The sequence below is a fragment of the Piliocolobus tephrosceles genome, chromosome 11 (genome assembly GCF_002776525.5).
Source record: "Piliocolobus tephrosceles isolate RC106 chromosome 11, ASM277652v3, whole genome shotgun sequence".
Taxonomy (NCBI): domain Eukaryota; kingdom Metazoa; phylum Chordata; class Mammalia; order Primates; family Cercopithecidae; genus Piliocolobus; species Piliocolobus tephrosceles.
The window spans coordinates 64,672,715-64,691,330 of NC_045444.1; the positions used below are offsets into that span (position 1 = coordinate 64,672,715).

The 18,616-nt window shown below is 35.0% G+C and overlaps 1 protein-coding gene across 1 annotated transcript in view; it reads right to left on the reverse strand.

Annotated features, from left to right (window-relative positions):
- The window catches only part of TTN (titin), a 272,956-nt gene that overhangs the window by 125,948 nt on the left and 128,392 nt on the right, over positions 1 to 18,616 (reverse strand). The window contains exons 144-164 of the mRNA XM_026454265.1: positions 18,211 to 18,480; positions 16,512 to 16,586; positions 15,632 to 15,706; positions 14,918 to 15,013; positions 14,231 to 14,308; positions 13,234 to 13,302; positions 12,991 to 13,080; positions 12,554 to 12,850; positions 11,669 to 11,749; positions 10,750 to 10,827; positions 4,181 to 4,264; positions 3,987 to 4,070; positions 3,824 to 3,907; positions 1,930 to 2,013; positions 1,541 to 1,624; positions 1,374 to 1,457; positions 1,155 to 1,238; positions 937 to 1,020; positions 723 to 806; positions 513 to 590; positions 24 to 107 (exon numbers count right to left, since the gene is read on the reverse strand). Of these exons, the coding sequence (XP_026310050.1) occupies positions 24 to 107; positions 513 to 590; positions 723 to 806; positions 937 to 1,020; positions 1,155 to 1,238; positions 1,374 to 1,457; positions 1,541 to 1,624; positions 1,930 to 2,013; positions 3,824 to 3,907; positions 3,987 to 4,070; positions 4,181 to 4,264; positions 10,750 to 10,827; positions 11,669 to 11,749; positions 12,554 to 12,850; positions 12,991 to 13,080; positions 13,234 to 13,302; positions 14,231 to 14,308; positions 14,918 to 15,013; positions 15,632 to 15,706; positions 16,512 to 16,586; positions 18,211 to 18,480 (2,127 nt within the window). The remainder of the gene's footprint in view (positions 1 to 23; positions 108 to 512; positions 591 to 722; positions 807 to 936; positions 1,021 to 1,154; positions 1,239 to 1,373; positions 1,458 to 1,540; positions 1,625 to 1,929; positions 2,014 to 3,823; positions 3,908 to 3,986; positions 4,071 to 4,180; positions 4,265 to 10,749; positions 10,828 to 11,668; positions 11,750 to 12,553; positions 12,851 to 12,990; positions 13,081 to 13,233; positions 13,303 to 14,230; positions 14,309 to 14,917; positions 15,014 to 15,631; positions 15,707 to 16,511; positions 16,587 to 18,210; positions 18,481 to 18,616) is intronic.

Sequence of the window (18,616 nt, forward strand, 5' to 3'; positions counted from 1 at the left end):
TTAATGATCGGTCTCACGTGTACCTTCTGGGGGAGGAGACTCCACTCTTTCCGGAACAGGAACAGCTGGTTTCTCTTCCAAGACAGGTTTCTTTGGCACTTCTGGCACTTTAAAGATATTAATTAGTTTTTCATATGAGTAGTTGAGAAGTATATTAAATTTATACCACATCTACTTCACATTTTGCTCAAATAACCCAGGGACAGATCCAAGAACAAATTTCACAATAAGGTCAGTGATCTGTCTTTGGATCCTCATATAGTGGGGAGGAAAATACGGCCTATTAAGAATAAACAAACCAAGTTAGTAAACTTTTCCAATGCTTGTAATAAGTAAATATGTCACTTTTAAAAGTCAGTGATGTTATTAAAAAGCATTTACACCCTAAAAATCCAGAATGACAGTTTTGTAGTTGTAGATTTAAGAGGATTGGCAAATAAAGGGTTTGATAATAGGTGACTTTTTAGACAAGAGTGAGTGCTTTTCTGCAGAATCTCATTAGTGACATGTACCTTTTGCTGGTGGGACTTCTGGCTTTTTGGGAACAGCTACTTTCTTTTCTGGAACAACTTCTTTTGGAACTTCAGGCACTTCAAAGATATTAGTATTTTAACATTAGAAACAATCACCAGTAAACATCCATCACATTTACACAGAACAAAACCCTTTTAGAAGCTGGGGGCTCCATCTGCCTCCATCAAACAGTGGAAAGCTACATATACCTTTAGCAGGTGGGGCTTCTGGCTTTTTGGGAACCACCGGAGGCACCTTCTTTTCAGGAACAACCTCCTTGGGCACCTCAGGCACTATAAAAGATATTAGTAGTTGTTTAAGCTCATGGTTTCAATGAAATGTGAAAATCATGAAGCAGAACAGTGGAATATGGCACTTTAAAGACAGTTTTTTGGATAGGGAGTTAGTGGCAGTGAGGAATACCTTTCACCGGTGGTGGTTCAGGTTTTTTGGCAACGATAGCAGGTGCTTTCTTTTCTGGGACAGGTTTCTTAGGTGGCACGGTCACTAAAGAATTAGAAGGTATGTTTTAGAAAGAATGAAGATTGAGAAATGAGACAAAAGCTCAGAGCACCCAGAATTATCAGGGCAGGAAGGGGAAAGAGCAGCTGACATGTCCCAGCAGCTTTCTTGCCAGGTACCTTGTGGAGGCGCAGCCGGCTCTGGCTCTTCCACAACTTCAGCAGGAGGCTCTTCTGGGGCAACTTCCTCAGGCTCCTCGAAAGCTTTAAAGACATGAGCTCATTTTAATGCCAGAATTGACTAAAATACATGTAATAGTTTGCAAAAAAAAGTTTTTACAACACTAAGGAGGGAGTTTGTATTTTAAAAAACAGTAATTTGAATAGTTTCATTATTACCTTCTGGGGGAGGACTTTCCAGTTTGGGAGGAATAGCTTCAGGCACCTTCCTTTCTGGGACAGCTGCCTTTGGCACCTCTGGGACTTTAAAGATATTAGTATTTTCATTATTAGACAAAGTAAAGACAAACAAACAATATCAAACACAGCAACATGAGGGTGTCTACCTTTTGTGGGTGGCACTTCAGGCTTTTTAGGAGGAGCCACTGGCACTTTCTTTTCAGGAACAACTTCTTTGGGAGCCTCAGGCACTTGAAAGATATTAGTGAAATTATATTTAGGCATTATGAAGACCACTAGAAAAATATTTTCCAGAGCAGAAGAGTTTGATCTTCGGAAGCCTAAAATCAGTGATAAATACCTTTAACAGGTGGGACTTCAGGCTTTTTAGGAGGAGTCACTGGCACTTTCTTTTCAGGAACAACTTCTTTGGGAGCTTCTGGAACTTAGAAGATATTAGTGAAATTACATTTAGAAGTTATGAAGACCATTAGGAAAAATATTTTCAAGAGTAGAAGAGATAGATCTTCTGAAGCTTAAAGTCAATGACAAATACCTTTAACAGGTGGGACTTCAGGCTTTTTAGGAGGAGCCAAGGGCACTTTCTTTTCAGGAACAACCTCTTTGGGAGCCTCTGGCACTTAAAAGATATTAGTGAAATTACATTTAGGCATTATGAAGACGACTAGAAAAATATCTTCAAGAACAGAAGAGTTCAATCTTCTGAAGCCTAAAGCCAGTGACAAATACCTTTAACGGGTGGGACTTCAGGTTTTTTAGGAGGAGTCACTGGCACTTTCTTTTCAGCAACAACTTCTTTGGGAGCCTCTGGCTCTTAAAAGATATTAGTAAAATTACATTTAGGGGTTATGAAGACCACTGGAACAAAATATATTCAACTGCAAAAGAATTAGATCTTCTGAAGCCTAAGGTCAGTGACAAATACCTTTAACGGGTGGGACTTCAGGCTTTTTAGGAGGAACCAAGGGCACTTTCTTTTCAGGGACAACTTCTTTGGGAGCCTCTGGCACTTAAAAGATATTAGTAAAGTTACATGTAGAGCTATGGAGACTACTAAAAAAATATACAGCAGAGGAATTGGATCTTCTGAAACTTAAGGTCAAATGACAAGTACCTGTAACAGGTGGAACTTCTGGCCTTTTAGGAGGTACCAGTGTTTTCTTTTCTGGGGCAATTTCTTGTGGAACTTCAGGCACTTGAAAGATAGTAGTAGTTTTTCACTTAGGTTAATGAGATAAATGGACTGAAATATTTCTAAGATCAGAAGAGGAATTTCTTCTGCAGAAAAAGGATAGGGGTGAAAATACCTGTGGCAGGTGGGGCTTCTGGTTTTTTGGGCGGAGCCTTGGGAACTTTCTTTTCTGGGACAACTTCTTGAGCTTCAGGCACTTGAAAGATATTAGTAGTTTTAGACTTAAGTTAATGAAGAGAAATGGGCTAAAATTGTTTACAGTAGGAGAGAAGATATCTCTTCTGCAGAATGAAGTCAGGGCTAAAGTGTACCTGGGACAGTTGTAACTTCTGGTTTTTTGGGTGGAGCCACGGGAATTTCTTTCTCTGCCGCTTCTTGAGGAACTTCTGGCACTTGAAAGATATTAGTAGTTTTATACTTAGGTTAATGAAGAGCAATGGACTAAAATTGTTTTCAGGATGGAAGAGAGATTTCTTCTGCAGGATAAGGTTGAGCTGACATGTACCTGTAACTGGGGGGGCTTCTGGTTTTTTGATCGGTGCCTTGGGAATTTTCTTTTCTGGGACAACTTCTTGAGCAGCTTCAGGTACTTGAAAGATATTAGTATTTTTATAGTTTATGAATGGCAAAGGCATATTTTACAATGATTGTGAGGGGTACAGACAATAAGTTTTTCTTAACAGAGGAGTGGGAATAAATACCTTTTGCTCGTGGGGCTTCCGGTTTTTTGGGCACAGCCACAGATACTTTCTTTTCAAGTACAACTTCTTTAGGAGCTTCAGGAACTTTGAAGATATTAGTATCTTTTAGTTAGAAGCTATAAAGGGGGAATATCGACTCCACATTGACCCAAGCAAATACAACTTGTTAGATTGGCAGAGTCTTCTGTACACTCTTTCCCCAGGCCCCCCGGACTGACAGTGTGTAATGATACCTACCTTTAGGAGGTGGAGCTTCTGGCTTTTTGGGAGGAGGCACTGGTACTTTCTTTTCTGGGACCACTTCCTTCGGTGGCAGCACTTCAGGCACTTCAAAGATATTTGTAATTTATGTTTAGAAAAGGTGAAAACAATGGATGCCTTTTGCATATAAGCACACACCAAGATATTTTGGATCGCAGTTGACATTTGTTTTATTTAGAATTATATCATCTCTAAGTAGTAGGATTTTTAACATATCATTTCCTAGTTAAAATAACAGTCACTTTTCTCCAATAGTTTGTATAGCTTTCGCATACCTTCTGGGGGAGGACTTTCCAGTTTGGGAGGAATAGCTTCAGGCACCTTCCTTTCTGGGACAGCTGCCTTTGGCACCTCTGGGACTTTAAAGATATTAGTATTTTCATTATTAGACAAAGTAAAGACAAACAATATCAAACACAGCAACATGAGGGTGTCTACCTTTTGTGGGTGGCACTTCAGGCTTTTTAGGAGGAGCCAAGGGCACTTTCTTTTCAGGAACAACTTCTTTGGGAGCCTCAGGCACTTGAAAGATATTAGTGAAATTATATTTAGGCATTATGAAGACCACTAGAAAAATATTTTCCAGAGCAGAAGAGTTTGATCTTCGGAAGCCTAAAGTCAGTGACAAATACCTTTAACAGGTGGGACTTCAGGCTTTTTAGGAGGAGCCACTGGCACTTTCTTTTCAGGAACTACCTCTTTGGGAGCCTCTGGCACTTAAAAGATATTAGCAAAATTACATTTAGAAGTTACGAAGACCACTAGAAAAAATATCTTCAAGAGCAAAAGAATGAGATCTGAAGCTTAAGATCAGTGGCAACTACCTTTAACAGGTGGGACTTCAGGCTCTTCAAGAGGAGCCAAGGGCACTTTCTCTTCGGGGATAACCTCTTTGGAAGCTTCTGGCACTTAAAAGATATTAGTGAAATTACATTTAGGCGTTATGAAGACGACTAGAACAAAATATTTTCAAGAGCAGAAGAATTAGGTCTTCTGAAGCCTAAAGTCAGTGACAAATACCTTTAACAGGTGGAACTTCAGGTTTTTTAGGAGGCACCACCAACACTTTCTTTTCCGGGATAATCTCTTTGGGAGCTTCGTGCACTTGAAAGATATTAGTATTTTTACACTCAGAAAATACAGAGACGACTAGATAGATACACAGACATTTTCAAGAACAAAAGAGCTCTTCTTTTTCCCCTGAGCCTGAGATCAGTGGTAACAAGTTCCCATAATAGGTAATGTTTCAGGTTTTAGAGGAGGAACTTCTGGTACTTTGTTTTTGGTAGCCATTTCTTTGGGAGATTCAGGCAGTTTGAAGATATTAATACATTTACACTTGAGTCACAAGAGTCAACACAGACATGATTCACATGTACACATCAAAATAATCTTCAAGGCTGGAAAGGTGATCCTTCCTATCGCCCCACCCACTATCCCACCATAAGGGGACAGTTAAGAATGTACCTTTGATAGGTACAACTTCAGCCCTTTGGGGAGGATGCACTTTCTTTTCCGTGACAACTTCTTTGAGAGCCTCCGGCACTTTGAAGATATGAATAATTTTACATTTAGAAGTTACAAGAATCAACACAATCAAGAAACATATTTACACAAGAAAAGACATTTTCCCACCCCTCTAAGCTTCCAGCAAGATATACCTTCATCAGGAAGGACTTCGGGCTTTCTGAGAGGAACCACAAGCATTTTCTTTCCAGGGACAATTTCTTGGAGAGCTTCAGGCACTTTAAGAAATTAGTAGTTTTATGTTTAGTGTTCTGCAGATCACTAGGAATAGCAAAAATATTCTCAAAACTAGAAGAGCTAGTTCTTGACCCTGAGAGCATGGTGACTTGTACCTTTAACTGATGGGGGTTCTCTTTTTTTGGAAGGAACTCTCTTTGCAGGAGTAATTTCTTGAGGAACTTTGGGCACTTGAAAGATATTAGTAGTTCACATTTAAGAGTTAAAATTATTAATGGAAAACAGTAACCACAATAAGTTAGCAAATATAACCACATTTTCTTCTCTTCCCTCCATCCTCCCTTTGCTCAACCAATAGGCTAAGTCTTTTAAGGGGTTAGTAGATCCTTGAGAAGAGGTGCTCCCCCTCCTCCAGAACCTCACAGAGTTCTCGCAACACTCTACACTCTCATTATAAAGGATTTGTTGAATGAATACTTTCAGTAGGAGGGTTTTCTGTTTTGGCAGAAACAGCCACAAATATTTTCTTTTTAGAGGAAAGTTCTTGTGGAACCTCAGACACTTTAAAGATATTAGTATGTTTATATTTAGAATTTATGACGAGTATTAGAAAAAAACAGTTTTAAGAGCAGCGGACAGATAATTTCTTCTTCCACATTTGTTCAGGGTAACGTACTTTTCATACGTGGAGTTTCTGGCTCTTCAGGTACATCCTCAAACATTTTCATTTCAGGAACAACTTCTTTCATAGCTTCAGGTGCTTTGAAGATATTAGTATTATGGTTAGAGGTTAAAAGGATCAGTGGAGACATTAATTAAATGAGCTGAACCAAAGTGATTTTTATGGCTACAAAGATGATTCCTTTAAAGAATCTGAGAAGGTATAAAATCTTGAGGAGAGGAACCAAATATTAATTGTCTTTGTTTATTATTCTCCAGTTCCCTAGCACCCTGTACATACTAAGCACTATTAAATGTTATTAAATAAATGACGGAAGGAATGACAGGATGAACGATACCTTTGGTGAGAGGTATTTCAATTTCAAGGGGAGCAGCCATGGGTGTTTCCTTTACAGGGACAACTTCTCGAGGTGATTCAGGCAGTTTAAAGATATGAATGCATTGTACTTTGGAGTTATGAAGAGGAGTAAAGAGTTTCCATCATAACTGCACATACAGAACGTTCCAGATGGGAACCTTCTCCCACTCCCTGCCCTCAGAATCAGATTCTTTTGTAGCAGTGTATTTGGTTATGAGTGGCTGTTTTCTTGGTCACCTCAGACACTATCAATATTAGTAATTTTATTTCTTGGAATGGTAGATGCACAGAAAATTAGATCATGGAAAGTGGAAACATTGATTAAAATTAATGCTATACCTCTGGCTATTATATTGAGAAAAACAAATTACAGCCACTTTGAAAAATCTAGGTTGGCTCTTTTTTGCATCTACACCTTCGACACCTTAAAAAGGTGAGTGTTTTTCAAGTTTAGGAGAGGAGAGAACAACCAAAAGATTCCAGACTGAGAAAAAATATCAAAATATTCAGATATTCTTTAAATTACAGAATACCATGGGTGTTACGATGCAATTATTGTTCCGGAGGTTTTAAAGTTTTCCATGTTTTGACTTATCTAAAGATATTCAAAATGAAAAAAATGTATGATGCTTGAAAAATAAAAGGCAATGAGAGGAGCAAATGAACATAGAAGGGAGAGTTCCAGCTTTAACTGGAATTATTTTTGCCTTGGTTGGAGGATATTCTGGGCGGTGTTCTAATCTTGTAGAGATATTATGGATCAACTTTACACTGAATTAAACATTTTCTTTTCTTTAAGACATGTTTTGATCATAACGTGTGTATATATGTTTTCTCTGGAGTCCTCTTGAAAATACACTGACTCAACCATCTTTCATGTGTATAAGTTAAAGGCATTTTTTCCCTCTATTGTATCTTGAGTGACTCACTGGGACATGTATACATTCGGCTGAGCTTCTACTTGGGGGATTCATCTATGAAATGATTTCCTCTGTAGCCACTGTGGTTTAAAAGATATTAGTATTTTTACATGTGTTAAGTATAACTGCAAACATGAGATTAAAAAGCTTTCTTCCAACTTGTACCTGTTGGTGATGGTGTTTTTCTTCTTTTAACAATAGGAGTTTCTTCCTCTGGAATGACTTCCTTGAAGACTTCAAACTCTTTAAAGATATTAGTATTTGTTTTTTAATTGAGAAAAGGCAAAGGCATACAGACATGACATTCTAAGAAAGTTAGATTTGTTAATATCATTTCAGAGATCTTTATGCTAGAAATGTTATTTTTGCTCTAATATTTTATCTTTGCATATTATATGTGTGGGATTTGACTTTCTTGGGGGCAAGTCATAGATCATTCTTTTTTGTGGGTGTATCAGATCCTTTAAAGACAGTATTTTAACATTAGAGGTTGTGAGAATGTATATTAAACATTAAACATTTTGCAGACTGAAGACAGTATATTTTCTTCTTTAGATTTTCCTAACTAGAGAATTATACCTTCAGTTGGAAGATGTTCTGGAATTTCAGGAATAGCCTCAGGTACCTCCACCTCTGGAAAAACGCCTTTGGTTGTATCAGGTTCTTTAAAGATATTAGTAGGTTTACATTTAAAAGTTGTAAAAACAGTAATTTATATAAAGCATGCAACGTTTGAGTCGTATAGCCAAAGATGTTCATCTGGGTTTGATGTATTTGAAATATACCTTTAGTTGCTGGTGTTTCTCTCTTTTTAGGAATAGTCACATATATTTTGTCCTCTGGAACAACTTTCTTGGGTGGCTCAGGCACTTAAAAGATATGAGTATAGTTATATTTATAAATGGTGAAGAAACATATGGAGCTTTTTAAAAGGAGCCAAAAAATAGTTTTTCTTCAGACTGGATCATTGTTATATACCTTTTGCTAGTTTGGGTTTTGTCTTTTGAGGTTGAGTCACAAGTACTTTTTCTTCTAGGTCTGCTTCTTCAGATGCTTCATAAACTTTAAAGATATTAGTATTCAAATAATTAGGATGTTTCAAGGTGGATAAAGAATTGTATTAAGAAAAATATAATATATAATACCACATTCATCACCAAAATTAATACTAGTACATAGAGGCAAATTAGTGGCTAGAATCCACTGGCTGGGGATAGCCTCATTCCCAGTTTCATGATATAAGACTCTAAGCATTTCTCTATGATCATGATAATAAAATGGATGAATTGTTCAGGCAAGGACTATATAATTCTTCATTTTGCCTTGAGAAAGTTATTGGTAAAATTGTCCTATTGGTCTTATTTTTAATGGATTTGTTCATAAAGAACAGGGAAGATACTGAATTGCGCATTGAGAATTCTCCTATATTTGACCTACTAGAAATTCAGTAAGTCTTTTCCCTTTCTAGAAGCTTCATTATTTATATTTTCAAATCACATCTAATATATGGTTTCACAATTTAATATGAATGTAAAAGCCATTTAGGGTTTGGAGGCAGAAAATTTTAAAAATTAATTATTTAGAAAATAAGGCAAATAAAGACAACAAAAATTTCTCCAGTTTTTAGAAGAAAAACTGGCTGAAAACAATAACTAAAGTCAAGAATAGAAAGAATATTCAAAGGAGGAAGTGATTATATTCTTTTATCCCAACTTAGTATAACAGGAAGAACAACAAAAAAGTTGAGTTTCATCAGGAAATTTTTTAGATTAAAAAAAATGGAAGAGGGCTGGGTGTAGTGGCTCATGCCTATAATCCCAGCACTTTGGGAGGCTGAGGAGGATCACCTGAGGTCAGGAGTTCGAGACCAGCCTGACCAACATGGTAAAACCCTATCTCTACTAAAAATACACAGAATTAGCTGGGCTTGGTGGTGGGCGCCTATAATCTCAGCCACTCGGGAGGTGGAGGTAGGAGAATAGCTTGAACCCAGGAGGCAGAGGTTGCAGTGAACCAAGATTGTGCCAAGGCACTCCAGCCTGGGTGCGACAGAGTGAGATTCCATCTCAAAAAAAAAAAAAAAAAAAAAAGGAAGAATATTTTGACTACTGTCATTTTTACTATTCAGGTTGTTGAACAGTATCTATTCACAATATTTTACTATTTGGATTATTTCATCATTCAAATTATTTAATCCCAATTTTGTATGAAAGCAAAAAAAAAAAAAAAAAGTATTGAGAATTCTTTTGAGGTTTGAGTGGCCTTGAAAACCTAGGGTCCTTTGAGCAGCTTTGCCAAAATGTTTCCAATTATGGTTGTCAAGAGTCAAAAAATAATAATGGTGAAACATTTTGATTTTATAAAATCCAATTAAAATATTATTATGGAGTTAAGTTACTTCATGATCTGAGAAAATAAATTGCTTCAAAGCAAAAGACACTTGCATACAGAATAGGTTAGGAAAATTTAACAAGACAAATGACTTTTCTAAAATCACACACTATGGTAAGTATAGTATTTCTTTTTTAAATTGGTGAGGAAATATAGATTGTCTGAAGATAATAGACACAAAGATTATTTGAGTCATATATTTTTGGCATGTTAGGCTTTTACAAGAGTTTAGTGTATTTACGTTTCAAAGCTATAAAGACAAACACAGTGAATTTAAGGACATGAATGAAACCAAAAAGAATCACTAATTTTTCTACACTCACTGTACATCTCTGTGTCTTCAGAAATAACAATAGGTGATTTTTCTTCTTGAACACTTTTCTTAGGCATTCCAGGAACTTTAAAGATATTAATTGTTATAAATAACAAATATAAGATACAAAATATAAGGATTTAATGTCACACACATTCACTTTAAACCATGAAAAACTAAACCAAGAGTTATTTCATGTTGTGATTAGCATCACTGTATACCTTTAGCTGGTGGAACTTCAGGCTTTTTAGGAACAGCTTCACGAACTTTTTCTTCTGGGACAATTTTCTTGGGTACTTCGGGTGCTTTAAAGATATTTATTTATCTTAGTTTTTCAGAACATTATAGTTGGGTGTAAATGTATCAAGCCTAGAAGGGGCATCTAACAGGGAGAATGTCAAAACAACCCCCAATTATAAGTCAACTATAAGTCAAATGTAGTCAGTGCATTTCTCTGAATTGCCTTGTCGATGAGTTCTTGATTCATTATATCAGAAACACTTTGCTTTCTGGAGATAGTATCATTTTCTATTGTCATTTAGAGCGCACTTTTTTTTTTCAGAGCTACTTCAGAAGAGCTTCCAAAATGAATTATTTTTGAAAGACAAGTTGAGGGATCAATATTATTTAGTTATTAAATAAGAGGATCAATACAAATAACTTTGGGCTTATGTCTTTATGCCTAAAGTATTGCCTCAAAAGACAGGATTATGTTATAGAACATAAATTGAAGTTTATGTCATCTTGTGGCATTGAGAGGAGAATGGTCTCTCTTACATAGTAAGTGAATAAAAGAGGATTTTACATTAATGATGAATCAGAAAAGGCAGTTACCTTTAGTTGGTGGAACTTTGGGTTCTTCAGGAACACGTACTTTTTCTTCTACCACAATTTTCTTAGGCACCTCTGGTACTTTAAAGATAATAGTAATAATTTCTTTTATTTTTAAATATTCTTTTAAATATACAATTTTTTAACAAGCAGAGCATAAGAGAGAGATAAACACAGAACAGAATGCAGCGACAATATAAAATACAGTATTTTTATACAATAATTTTATACATTAATATAATGTATTAATTTATCAAATACATTACAGTATTTCAAATGCATTGAATTAAAAAAAATATATTAACAAGAATCCAGGGGAATTTCACATGTTAGAATGGTAAGAACTTGAGAAGAAAAATTAACGGTACACCTTCAGCTGATGCTATTACTGTTTGTTTTTGTGGAAGAGTTGGTACCTTCTCTTCAGTGATAACTTTCTCACATGCTTCAGGGACTTTAAAGATATAAGTTTATATTATTTATTGTATACTTTTTTATTTCTATTGTGAAATTTAAGAGATTTAAAAAAATGAACAAAGTAGGAACATTAAACACATATTCACTATGTATTTATATTTGCCAGGTTAATATAATTAATAATAAATAGAAAAACATGTGTGTATCAGTAAGCATGTTAGTGAATATATAATCAAATAGCACCAAAGAAGGAAACCTGGGCACACTATTTGGTTACTAGAGATATTTGCTTTGGTTGTTTTAGGTATAACAACAGTGACTGTCTTTTTCTGGGAGAACTTCCCTTGGACCCTCAGCTGCTTTAAAGATATTAGTTTGGTTTAGACATGTCAGAAACAAGAAATACAGAAGAAAGACATCAAGTGGAATGCAAACTTGTGCTTATAAAGCAACCAAGGTGCTATCGTATGTAAAGTTAAGTAGTAATTTTTCACCAAGAAGATACCTTTAGCTGGTGGCTCTTTTCGAGGAACAACTTTAGTGGGCGGTTTTTTTGGAGGGATGATTTTCTCAGATATCTCAGGCCCTTCAAAGATATTAGTATTTTGGTTTAGAATGAACTTTTGAAGTATTTTGGAGCACTACTACTAAAGTTAGTACAATGAGGGGTCACAAAATTCTTTATTTATATTTTTTTGAATTTATAACACATTTATTTCCAAAAGAGCTTTGATTTGCTAAATATCATGCATATTGTAATTTTCTATATATGCTAAACACATACACACACCTATTCCTTCATATTGCATATATATTATTAATTTGTGCAAGATCTAGAGTGGTATTGCAGATAACTTATTTGTGCTATGGTTTGTCTTCACAGTATGCTAGAATACAGGTGCCATTAACAATACTTCACTTCCTTAATGTTGTTTCTCTAATAAAAGTATCATAAACTGGCAAAAGCTTTTGATAAGGAATTCTCAGTTTGTGAACAGTTTGACTGAAATGTTAACAAAGCAGTGGTTATTTTGCCTGAACGTGTAAATTCCTCAGTGAACTGAGGAGTTTCTTTTTCCCTTAACCAATGACACTGGTCAGTTATTTTGGCACCTGTAACAATTGTGTAACATCCTTAGTCAAATTTAAAAATAATCTCCAAACTCATACAGTGACCTCCTTCAATAAGTAGATATCAAATATTACTATCATCTACTAAAATTATACTCCGTGTGGTTAAGAGATGTTAATCTTCATGTCAACTAGTTTAAACTCAAGTTTAAAGTATTTTATGGGGTTTCTAATCTTCCAAACTGAACACAAAATTTACTTTCAAAGGAAAGTTAGAGCAAGATACAAGAATTTGTATTATTTGAAGAATTCCCTATACCTTTAGGTGGAGCTTTTGGTTTTTCATATACTTCCACTTCTTCAGCCTCAAAAACTTCTATTACCCTATGTACTTCTTCAACTCTGTGTTCTTCTTCAACTCTATGTTCTTCTACTTTGACGAATTCTTCTACTTCATGAAACTCATCTTCTTCAAAATATTCTTCAACTTCATGGAACTCTTCTTCTTCTGGAATTTCTTCCACTTCTGCTTCTACTACTTCTAATTCTAGTCTTTCTTTTACTACTTCCTCTTGGTGGAAGGCAACTGATACTTTTTCTTCAAGGACAGTTCTCCCTGAAAGAGCATCTATTTTAAAAGACTTATTTTTTTAAACACTGAAGAAACAAAGATGTACATTCAAATATATATTTTTAAAACTGAATAAAGGCTTGCATGCAACAATACATGAAAATCCAAGATCTCTCCAAAAATACCTTTAGCTGGGGGAACAGCTTCTTTTTTATGCACAAGGACTTTCTTTTCTGGGACTTTCTTTTCTGGGACTTTCTTTGGTACTTCAGGCACTTTAAAGATACAGTTTTAATGTTTAGGACTGTCGAGAGCAAGCTTTCATAGACAAAAGTCATCAAAAGCAATCAAGACACAGAGACATGAAACATAAAAGTCTTAACGCAAAAAGACAGAAGAGGAAGTCAGTTTTAAAAGAGAAGATATACCTTTGGCTGGGGGTGCCTCTTTTTTCTGTACAGGAACAGGTACTTTTTCCTCAGGAATTTTCTTTGGCACTTTAAAGATATTAGGTGTTTTAGTTAGCTGAGAATGCTTAATAACACACATGAAATAAAAACACCAGAGACAACACCAACATTACAATAACTAAGGTTTTTCAGAAGTCCCTCTGTACTGTGGAACATCCATTTTAGAGGCAATAAAGCTACTTTCTCAAATCACTCATTTGTCCTAACATTCCTATAGAGGAAGAAATGTCCACCAAGTACCTGTGCCATTCTTTTTTTTTTCTTTTAATAACAGCGATTACCAATATGAACCCATTTTTACTACTTTTAACTTGATGAAGACTTTTTTGAAGTGATTACCATTGTAGAGTATTTAAGCCCTGACATTGGCCTCACTTTCTGCTGCGCACTCTTATATTAGCTGAGGAGTCTGCTGTGACAGGGACAGCATAATCTAACTGCTTAAGAGCACTGTCTGAAGCATTAAGTGAATTAGGAAGCAGGGAAAAGTAGACATTTTATAATAACCTTGAATGCTTGGGTTAAACATTACAAAAGGGACGTGAGGCTCTTTAAAATAGTTATTATCCAAGCATTAGATTTTTTCCATAAAATAATAAACATAGTAAAATAATTATTATAACACATAAGAAAACTCCACTTATGGAATAAAATCCAGAATGTGGGGAAGAGGGATCCATTGCTATGTGTATGAGTATTGAGAGCCATACTAATACATTAAAATTCTCAGCTAGTTAAGAAGCTTCTAGGATAATTCATACATAAACACATGCACACAATTATTCGTTAACATCCTAGAAAAGATTAAAGAACTGGAATGAGTTATGTTTTTACTGGTCCTTAATCAGTTCACTATCTAAATGATTATAAGAAAGCAGTCAAAAAAGACAATGTTGCTTTTTAGAAAGAAAATTAATGGGAATTTAAAGATATTAATAATGAGGATTTGATATACCTTTAGCTGGTGGTGCCTCCACTTTTTTAGGAACAGGAGTAGGTGCTTCAGGTACTGCTTTCTTAATCACTGCAGGCACTTAAAAGAAATTTTATGAACATTTTGAAAAGTGGCATGTGATGAGCAGAACACCACCCATATACCAATAAATAAATAAATATCACAAAACCTTGACTTATTTTTAAAAGATATTAGCAATCTAAATGGTAATATTAAATGTGGAGTAAGAACCCTAGAGGTGTAAAGGATATTACTTAGAAATCCTATAAGCAAATATAATACCAGTTACGCAAAAGATTATCACACTCTTCAGGAATAATACGTTAAAGATTTTTCTAAAAAATGAACACTTTCACCACAGAACTAGATTCCCCCCATATTAATATTAAAAACAAAATTAAGGATTCAAATCTAGGAGAAACTATTACAGTAGGGCCTGGTCAGAAAAAAATTAAATCGCCAACAACAAAATAGTAATCTCTCATTCTTAGTTGTATTGCAGATGCTGTAGAAAAATTTAGGGTAAAAAAAGGACACATAGATTCAGGTGTCATGAATAATTAATCTTCACTTTATCATGGATATGATAAAGAAAAGCATACTGGTGAATATTAGATTTAGATAACTTCTGAGAAAGATTTGGAACACCAAATGTTTTAAATGTTCAACTCTTAAAAGCAGCTATACCTCTAGGTGGTGCCACCTCTTCAACTTCCTCTATGCTAGGTGGTTCTTCTGGGATTTCCTCTTCTGGAATAGGCTCTTCTTCAGGCTCCTCAGTCACTTTAAAAAGATTATTATTTTGTAACTTATTTTCATAATTATTTTGAATATTAGACTACAGTGATAATATAGAAAACTGCTCAGCCTTCAAAACACTTGTGTAAACTCACTAGTCCTTAAAAAATCTCTACTGGGTCTTCAAAATATGTTAGGCCTATCCCAGCATTTGTGAACTGGAAAGGACTTCAGATAATTTAGTTAAAATTATTATTGTTATTTTTTTTTAATGAAAGACTTGTTTGAAGTCAAACAGCCACTTGGGGTAGAAGTCAGATTTTCTGCACCAGTTACTCAGGCTTAACCAGAATTTCTCTTGGATAAGCTTATTTTACAATTGCCTACTAAGTCATTTGATGAAAAATTTCCCACAGCAAATACAGTTTCCCTTCATGAATTCTAATTAAAATAAAACAAATAACAGACAAACAGGCTGAACATGCAAGAAGGAGATTCAAATAATATTACTTTGCCTGCTCAATTTCTATTAGGTTAATAATAATTTATTTTAGAATCTGAATATGTTGATTTCCTGGGGTTGTACATTTACCTACTTTAAATATTAGACAATAATAAGACAAAGATGACTTTGCAATGTTATTTTCTTAGAAAGTTATCTACCTTCAACTGGTAGAACTTCCTCTTCTTTAGGAAGAATGATTCGTTTTTCTTCCACCTTCTTAGGCACCTCAGGAACTTGAGAGACATTGATTATTTTAGACACTTAAAATGCAAGAACCAAAGAAGAATAAAGACCAAGTTTCCAGTTTCCAGCATAAGAGAGTAAATATCAAAAGGCACATACACAAGATGAAACATTGACATTTCACAGAATCAGTTAATGAGAAAAGAATAAAAAGTTTGTGGTTTAAGATTAAGGGTTTATTAAAGAGAAATTCTACTTTTTACTACTGGAGTCTCCATTTCTTTTTTCTTTTTCTTTTTTTTTTTGTTTTTTCTTTTGGTAGGAAGAAATGGGTACTTCAGGGACTAGTGCCTTAGTTATTTCTGGCTCTTTAAAGATACATTTTTATTTTTTAGAAACAACAAATACATAGAGAAACAATGTAAAACACACCAACACCAAGTGAAAAAATGGACACAACACAAACTTGGGTGCAACAGAGTCACAAATGACGAATGTGAATGACAGACCATACAATGCACACATTTATGTTGAACGTCCTGTGTGGATAGAACCACAGTTCAACATCGGTGCAGCAAACACATCCCTGTTATGGGATGATGTACCTTTGGCAGGAGGCACCACTGCTTTCTTAAGACCAGGAGGAGGGACCTTCTTTTCTGGCTCAGGTTTCTTAGGTACCACAGGCACTTTAAAAATATTATTTAATTTTATAAGTTCAGTTTCAGAAACACAAAGACAAGTAGACACAGCAGTAATATAAGGTGTACTAACAAATACGGAAACAGGACATTTTGATTTTTACAGGTGAAGGAAGGAAATGGCATGGTCTAATTTACTTTGGAATAGCAATACCTTTGGCAGGGGGAGCCTCCTCTTTCTTGGGAATGACCACTTTCTTCTCTGTCACTTTCTTCTTAATCTCAGGCACTTTAAAGATATCATTTCATGACAAGAATTTATTTTGAAGGACAAAAAAAGAGAGAAACCAAGAAGTCCCCACACCCAGAAAGACCAACATGCAACAGTCGCTCAAGACAGGTCTGTAATGCAAGTTGGGAGCTGAAATATTATAATGTAATTGGGAGTTGTAAAGCAAGGAACCAGCAGCATGTGTCATTATCAGAGGACAGATGCTATTAGGATAGTGCAAAAATAATTGTGGTTTTGACACTACTTTTAATGGTAAAAACCACAATTACTTTTGCACCAAACTAATATCATTTCATCCATTTAAATTTCATTAGTAATTTATTGTCTAGAAAGTATTTCTGAATCATTGATATCCAATAAAAGATCAGCTTTACTATTTCATTTGATTATATAACTATATGGCCTGATGGGAGGGTTATGCTGATTTTAAGTAGCCATGCCAGCACCTTTTGTAGAAAATATTATTGAGCTTTAAAGCACAAATGTATTAATTCTGTCCTGTACTATGAGCTGATTGAATATGTTAAATCTGGATACTATTCATTCAACGATAGACTACTTTAATAACTTACTTTATTTTATCCTCACCATAGTAGCTGAACCCATTAAGACTGATATTAGCATCCCCAATTTACAGGAAAATAACTTCAGGCTCAGGTTGGTTAAAGGATTTGCTGAGAGTAATACAACAAGGTGTAAAGTCAACACTAAAATCAAAACCTGTTGGGCTGCCCTTTATATATATGTATTAGAAGACATAACTATTATTCTGTGTTTTGATAAATACATTCTTTTTTTTTTTTTTTTTTTAGCCTGGTGTTAAATAGGCATTTAATATAAATGGTTGAAGCATGAAATTTAAGAATATTTATTCATAATTTTTTCGATCTGTTTAAATATATAGTATACTTATTCATGTATATTTAAATATATCTCCATGAAAACTATGATGTTTAATGAAATGATAGGAAATTAGAACTTTTCTATGAGTTTTGGGACAATGCTTCCTTTCATCTTTGTTCTTGAATACTGCTTTGCATCCAGTGAAAAAAGTAGGTATCAGTGTTCCTGAACATCATTAGAAGTAAATATGTAAGTGTGTGATTGTCCATTTTATAAATATAATTTTTGCTAAAACCCAGTTTCATCATAATTTATGTGGCGAAGCTATGGGTGAAGAATATGTGTTCACTTTGGGGAGGTGTACCTTTGGGTGGTGGTGGAGGTTCCACTTTTTTAGGAGCGGGAACAGGGACTTTCTTCTCTGGTACAGGTTTCTTTGGCACTTCAGGCACTTAAAAACATTTCATTTGAAGGCATTAAAAACCACATATACATGGTTTTATATATATATATATATATGAAAGAGACACATAAGAATAAGACCACAAACAAGTAAACATAATATGTGATTTGAAAAGACATTTAGATAATTTACAATAGACAGATACACAAGGCAGACACACAATAATAACAGCACAAATGTCTGGAATGTTTTCTAAGATTTAGGTGGTCAATTGCAGAGGGTAAAGCATTATAGATAAAACTGGAGATGAACAAAAGGATGGAAAAGCAGAATTCAACACAAAAGAGGCCTTGATTCCAAGAAGAGCTGCCATACCTGCTGCAGGTACTGGCACCTTAGGTTTAACTTCTGGAAGGACTTCTTCTTCAGGTACAAATTCTTCTTCCTCAGGTACATATTCTTCTTCAGGAGGAACTTCCTCTTCCTCAGGTGGAATTTCCTCTTCTTCAGGTAGAACTTCCTCTTCCTCAGGTAGAACTTCCTCTTCCTCAGGTAGAACTTCCTCTTCAGGAGCAATTTCTTCTTCAAATGGAACTTCCTCTTCCTGAGGTAGAGCTACAGGAACTGGTTCACGTTTCTTTGGCACTTTAAAGATATTTATTCAAGGGTACAAACATCACTTTTATGTAAAATATTCAAAACAATGAAGAAGCTTATGAAAGACAAATATTCTGTGATCACAAAGCATCAATTATCATCAACATAAAAACTAAGCATTAAT